Source organism: Fomitopsis serialis (assembly GCF_022376445.1).
Source record: "Fomitopsis serialis strain Sig1Antser10 chromosome Unknown B0H18scaffold_51, whole genome shotgun sequence".
Lineage (NCBI taxonomy): Eukaryota > Fungi > Basidiomycota > Agaricomycetes > Polyporales > Fomitopsidaceae > Fomitopsis > Fomitopsis serialis.
This window is the reverse complement of record NW_025955011.1, coordinates 256,837-263,340: the sequence shown is the minus strand read 5'-3', so window position 1 is coordinate 263,340 and position 6,504 is coordinate 256,837. Positions and strand designations below refer to the sequence as shown.

At 50.5% G+C, this 6,504-nt stretch overlaps 2 protein-coding genes across 2 annotated transcripts; both read left to right on the top strand.

The window, feature by feature from the left end:
* Positions 1 to 129: 129 nt before the first annotated feature.
* B0H18DRAFT_1120766 (uncharacterized protein) lies at positions 130 to 558 on the top strand (the record flags this gene model as incomplete). The annotated part of the gene is made up of 1 exon (XM_048034203.1): positions 130 to 558. One exon carries the CDS (start codon positions 130 to 132, stop codon positions 556 to 558), a length of 429 nt encoding a protein of 142 aa, XP_047891615.1.
* A 432-nt stretch (positions 559 to 990) lies between these two features.
* B0H18DRAFT_1016951 (uncharacterized protein) lies at positions 991 to 1,603 on the top strand. Its single transcript, XM_048029292.1, has 3 exons — positions 991 to 1,160; positions 1,196 to 1,468; positions 1,494 to 1,603. The coding sequence occupies exons 1-3, from the start codon at positions 1,142 to 1,144 to the stop codon at positions 1,532 to 1,534; spliced, it is 333 nt and encodes a 110-aa protein (XP_047891614.1). The 5' UTR covers positions 991 to 1,141; the 3' UTR covers positions 1,535 to 1,603.
* The last annotated feature ends 4,901 nt before the right edge of the window (positions 1,604 to 6,504 follow it).

Sequence of the window (6,504 nt, the reverse complement as noted above, 5' to 3'; positions counted from 1 at the left end):
CCATAACGAGATCGAGTCCGACTACGATACGGACCGCGACGCCATCCCACCTTACAAGGTACGAAGACATCCAAACATGGATGTCATCTACGAGAAACTGACGTTCACCCTCGACAACGCCACTCACCGATGGACACGCAAACTCGCGACGCCGTACGAATCGCGCTTGTCAAGGCCTTTCGCGCCGCCCGTGCGCGCGGTCGCCACGACGGTATGCGCGAGGCCCGCAAGCGAGAATGGATGACGCACCCGGACAGTGACTTCGTGCAAGTTGCGAAGCGCGGCAAGTACAAGAAACACCTCGGGCACTTTCGTGGCAACCCGATGTTGCATAAAAGGGAGCGCGAGCAGCTGTGTGAGCTACACGCGTATTTCTCTCGCTACCGCACTGCGATCCGCAACGCAATGGACTCGACGACACCGACACTATCCTCGCCCTCATCGACACCTCGCTCAAATACACGCGGCGGGCGAATACGCATCCTGCTGCACTCGCAATGCATGCAGAACGTGTTCGGCGCGCCCGGCGAGTACTCCGCCTACTCCATTCATAACTAGGCTGGAGCTCGACGTCGCGCTCACCCTGCTGTACGTCAACTTCCTTGTATTAATCTGGTCACGGTAACTTACGATTCTGGACAGAGATCTCGTGCTCGGACGTACGGCGATCTACTACGACTGACAATATACATTCAAAAGGCCAACTTCGTTTCTTCGCCTCAGTACGATTTGTCTTGTGCTTCGACTTATGATTGGTGTTACGAACTGACTTCTCCTTCGATTCTGATGTATCTTTTTATGACCTTTCAGTGCTTAGACGCGAGCGCGAGCGTTCGCGGCACACCCCAAAACGTGTGCCGGAATGCTCGTGCCTCGCAATTATGCTTGTCTCTTATGGTTCGACTTGTATGTAACTTCTGCTTTGAATTGTGTGTATGCCTCGGTTTTGACTCGCGCCTCGGTTCCGACTCTTACGAACTATATGCGGTGTACGATATTAGGCTTGCATTCTCGACTCAGTCGTAGTGTACAAGTCTGCGATGTAAATTCCTCGAAAAGCCCCGAATATATTGGCCGTATTCGGTACTCCGCATGTGCGCAGCGACTCGACTCGACCAATATAGGTGCACAAGAACTAGCTATGGAACGAGAGCTCAGTGGTCCACCACCTACCAGAATCCCGCAACCTCTGCAGACCTCGCACACGTCAAACTTGGCCATCTCCCGAGTGCCTTCGCACGTCGCCGCCTCTCTCGACATGTCAACCCGACAACTCGCCGCTTCACCCAACCAGGCAACTCCTCGACGCGCCTAGAAACAAGTAAGTTGCTCGCATGTGCCAGCTCGGCTAAGCAGGGCGTACCAAGCTCTGTGCAATGCCCACCGTACAGTGCAACTTCCGCCCAACGCACACGCCCACCAGTCTCAGCTTCCGAATCGACTACGACACCCGGACATGCGACCGCGAGTCAGTATGAACGTGAGAACGTAAGCATGGAACTCACAGACGGATGGCCAGCGTACGTTGGGTTGATAACGGTCGACCACGAGCAGTGGGAGGAACAAGAGAGTCGCACCAACGACCACGACACGTTCGTCAGCTCGCTAGACTTAGACGCCGACGAAGAGCTACTTGCCTTTACGGTAACGAAGTCTTGGGAGCTTACAAACGCGTCGACCGACGAGTGAAGCCTGTACCGGGAGTATTCCCAGAGGATGCACGAGTCGAACGACGCATCCCGGAAGATCCGCTTGCCTCGTAGAGCCATTACCCATCCATCGCCCGACTTCACGCCAGGAACTCGCCTTACGGTTAGCCATTTGGAAGAAATGAATATCAATCCAAAGGGCTTTCTGTGGCCAGAAGAGGAGAAGCTCTTCCAGCACATCCTCAAGCTTAACGAGAAAGCCTTAGCTTTCGAAGAAGCTCAGCGGGGAACATTCCGAGAAGACTACTTCACTCCATACATAATTCCAGTGGTTCCGCATGAACCATGGGAATTTGCCAATATCCCGATCCCGCCTGGGATCAAAGAGAAAGTCATAGCCCTGCTAAAGGAGAAGATTAATGCAGGAGTCTATGAACCTAGCCAATCATCCTATCGTTCGAGATGGTTCTGTGTGGTTAAGAAGAATGGCAAACTTCGTATTGTCCATGACCTTCAACCTTTGAACAAGGTATCAATTCGTGACGCTGGTCTACCACCAAAAGTAGATGACTTTGTTGAAGATTTTGCTGGGCGGAAGTGCTACTCAGTGTTTGATCTATTTTGGGGATTGATGCTCGAAAGGTTCATCCCATGAGTAAGACATGACATCGTTTCAGACACCGTTAGGTCTTCTTCGCATCACGTCGCTACCAATGGGATTCACCAACTCACCTGCTGAGTTCCAGAAGTGTATGGCATTCATCTTGCAGGATGAGATCCCAAACATAGCCAACATCTTCATAGATGATCTACCTGTTCGAGGACCCGCAACAGACTATCCGGATGAGAATGGCAACCCAGAAGTATTGAAAGCCAATCCAGGCATTCGGCGCTTCATATGGGAACACGCAAATGATGTCCATCGCGTCATGCATCGTGTAGGACATGCAGGTGCAACCTTTGCACCTAACAAAGCTCAAATCTGTCGTCCCGAAGTTGTGATTGTAGGACAGACATGTACACCTGAGGGCAGATTACCAAGTCAAACAAGGTTGATAAGATTCTTAACTGGCCAGTTCTACAGAGTGTTCATGACATTCGGGCTTTCTTGGGCCTATGTGGAACAGTCCGGATATGGATTCACAACTACTCTAAGGTAGCCCGTCCACTGACACAGCTGTTGCATAAGGAGACAGATTTTGAGTGGACAGATAGCTGTCAGGTAGCCTTTGATGCTCTGAAAAGTGCAGTAACATCAGCACCAGCTCTACGACCTATTGACTATAGCTCAGACAATCCTGTTGTACTATCCGTTGACTCTAGCAAGTATGCAGTTGGCTTCATCCTATCACAATATGATGAAGCCGGACGCAAGAGACCTGCTCGATATGGTCAATCCCAATGTCAGAGCGAGAGTCACGCTATTCTCAGCCAAAGCTGGAGCTGTATGGACTGTATCGTGCCTACGAGCCTACCGCTTATACCTCACTGGAGTGCAAAACCTAGAGGTGGAAGTGGATGCAAAGTATATCAAAGGCATGCTCAATGAGCCAGACCTACAGCCTAATGCAACCATCAATCGATGGATACAAGGAGTATTGCTCTTACCTTCAAGCTCATCCATGTACCTGCAGAGCGACACAAAGGTCCAGATGCTTTATCTAGACGTCCACTAGCGGATGGAGAGGATACTGAAGAAGAGGACGACTCATGGCTAGACGATATTGCCTTAAACATAGAGATTCAGGAGCACCATCGCCAGCTAAAGTACGAATGCATCCCATCCTATGCTACACTATTGAGTCAGAGCCATGGCCATGTGTTCATCTCTGCCAACACCAAGGCAGACAGGCTTCTATTTCAGTATAGGAAGTTCCTCACATCCACCGAACTACCTCTCTTAGACACACAGCAAGCCAAACGACGCTTTATCCAGAGTGCAAGTCGTTTCTTCATAAGGAATGAAAAGATGTACCGACGTAATGGTACCCAGCCTCCACGTCTAGTGATCATGAAGGCTGAGAAGAGGTTGGAAATTATGACCCAAGCCCATGAAGGACTTGGCCACCGAGGAGAGCAAGCTGTGATGCATACTGTCAAGGAAAGGTTCTACTGGCCAAGCATGTGGAATGACATTCATCATCATGTAAGCTCATGCAAGCAATGCCAGATCCGCAGTGTTCGCAAAGTCGAGGTACCACTGGTGATTTCCACCCCTGCCACTATATTTGTTAAGGTCTATCTAGACATCATGGAGATGCCTAGAGCGAAAGGATTCAAGTATATCATTGCTGCTCGGGATGATTTATCAAGAGCTAGTGAAGGTAAATCCTTGAAGAATAAGAAGGCAAAATCAGTCGCAGCCTTCTTCTTTGAACAGATCTTGTGCCGGTATGGCGCTGTTGGTGAAGTGGTAACTGATAATGGCTCTGAGTTCAAAGAGGCCTTTCAGAAATTGATGAAGCGATACAAGTTGCCACAAATCAAGATATCCAGCTACAACTCTAAAGCTAATGGAGTTGTAGAACGAGGGCACTTCATTATTCGAGAGTCAATCCTCAAGACTTGTGAAGGCAATGCAGACAAATGGCCCGACTATGTTCACCATGCGTTCTTCACTGATCGCGTAACTGTTAGTCAATCTACTGGATTCTCTCCCTACTATCTGTTGTATGGAGTACACCCAGTCCTCCCTTTTGATCTGGCCGAAATGACTCTGTTAGTAGATGGATTCCATGCGGGGATGTCTACCAGTGATCTGTTAGCATTACGAATCAAGCAGTTGATGAAGAAGCCAGATGATGTTGCACGTGCGGCACAACTGCTGAAACATACACGCTTGCGTTCTAAGGAAGTCTTTGAGCGACGCTATCAGAGGAGACTGAACAGAAAGGTGTATGAGCCTGGTGACTTGGTCTTGGTGCGTAATAAGGCAGTCGAACAGAGTGCCGACCGAAAGCATCACCCAAGATACCTAGGGCCTTTTAGTGTCGTCCGCCAGACAAAAGGAGGTTCATATGTTCTATCCGAACTTGATGGTGCAGTGTGGAGACAGGGAATTGCAGCATTCCGACTTCTCCCATTTGTGTCAAGAGAACAGATTGAAGAATTGAACTGGGCCGATGATGATGAAGACCTGGATATGGATGAAGATGAGGAAATTGAGGATGATGAGGAGTATGATGAACAAGAGCATAGTGAAGAGGAGATGGAAGATGAAGATGAAGAGTAGGACTTTTTTTTTTTTTATGGCCAGGAATGCAGAGTGCAACTGGGGACAGTTGCATTTTCTTTGTGCCGTCCAGATGTCCTGAGCCAATATTGTTTGGCTCAAGGAACATGGTATATACCTCTATTTCCTTTCTATTGATATGACCTGTTACCAGACTACTCATTCACAGCACAGCCCCCCTGCAGTGCATAGCCATAGTCATGTGAGACTAGTCTAGAAGGTCACGTAGGCTTTGAGATTGCAGTGTGACTGGTTGCATAGTCATGAGTACAGCATGAGCATAGCCACGCACAGCCTACGCACAGCCCCCGGACTGGCTAGGGCCTGCTGGGCAATCCACATGTTGTCTCAGAGTACAGCCTCCAGATGTATTTCAAATAGGATACAAGGCAGTGCTAGATACTGACTTGTGATTGGCTGACCCATGTCATATGGCAGTACAAGCTGTACCACATGAGTCGCTTTGAAGTACATAGCTGTGTTCATGACTAAGGATGAGTAAGGACTGACTAAGTAGTGTAATCTGTATGAGTAAAGCTGTTCCCCACATGTATATAAGGCCCCCAGTTTTCCATGGATGAGGCAGTCAAGTTCTCCCAGATTCTCAGTGTAGATCTTGTGAGCTGCTGCTCTGCAAGTTAGTAACATAAGCTAACAAGCGGCATCCTAGTGTGCAATATACTACAGTTCAGCTTAACAGTCTATTGTGTGACTTCAAGCCCCTGTTAGTGCCTCTAGTGATTCTTGATCGGTAAGCTGTTTACCTTAATCAGCAACTCTTGTAGTCACGTCTCAGTCACGCACGTCACTCGTATCCACGTATTCCAGTCCAGTGGGTAGGCTAGTGGTTAGTCTATCCATTCAGCACGTCACGTCACTTCAACGAGATCAGCCAAGTTATAGTGTGTAAAGGCAATTCAATTGCTGTGGTAAGTAAAAACAACTGTACTTGCTAACAAACTTTACAGTACTACCAACACTCAACCAACCCCCTCTACAACGAACAACTGTGATAGCCCGGTATTGCTCATACCCGGTGAACCGCAGCAGAAACACATTCTGACCTGACAACGCGCTCGCAGTCGGCGTGTGTTGCGCACGCCCTCGCCCTGCCCTCCGTCACCATCTCACGTCTCTCGCTCACGCGCGCACGGTTCGTCCATCGGCTGTGCTTGCGTGCCGTGCGTCGTCGCGCAACCGCGCACGATCCACTCGCCGGCCGTGCTTGCGTGCTGGGCATTCGCCCTGTGCGTTCACGGTCGCCGTGGGTGTCGTGCTGCACGACAACGGGCCCTGGTGTCGGTCCACCCGTTACACCCTGTGCCCATCTGCCCGCGCGCTCGTCCATTCACTCACCCGTGCACTCGCCCGCTCGTCTACCCGCTCGTCCGCTTCGCAATCGACGTGAGTGCGGTCGCCGGTCGCCTGTCCGCTCTCCCGCCTGGCTGTCTGCAACCCCTGCCCGTTCTCCGGCCGTGCGTGTGTGCCCAACGCCCTCGCGGTCTATGTGTGCTGTCGCCCGTCCTCGTGTTCGTCTGCCGTGCCTACACGCAGGGCATTGGCCCTGCGTGCTCGCGGTCGTCGTGCGCGTCATGCGGCACGTCACCGCGTCCTGTACTTCCT

What these genes read in the sequence shown, in the direction of transcription:
- B0H18DRAFT_1016951 (XM_048029292.1), top strand. An exon ending in ACCCGGACATGCGACCGCGA is followed by an intron (nt 1,469 to 1,493) that starts GTCAGTATGAAC and finishes TGAGAACGTAAG; the next exon opens with CATGGAACTCACAGACGGAT.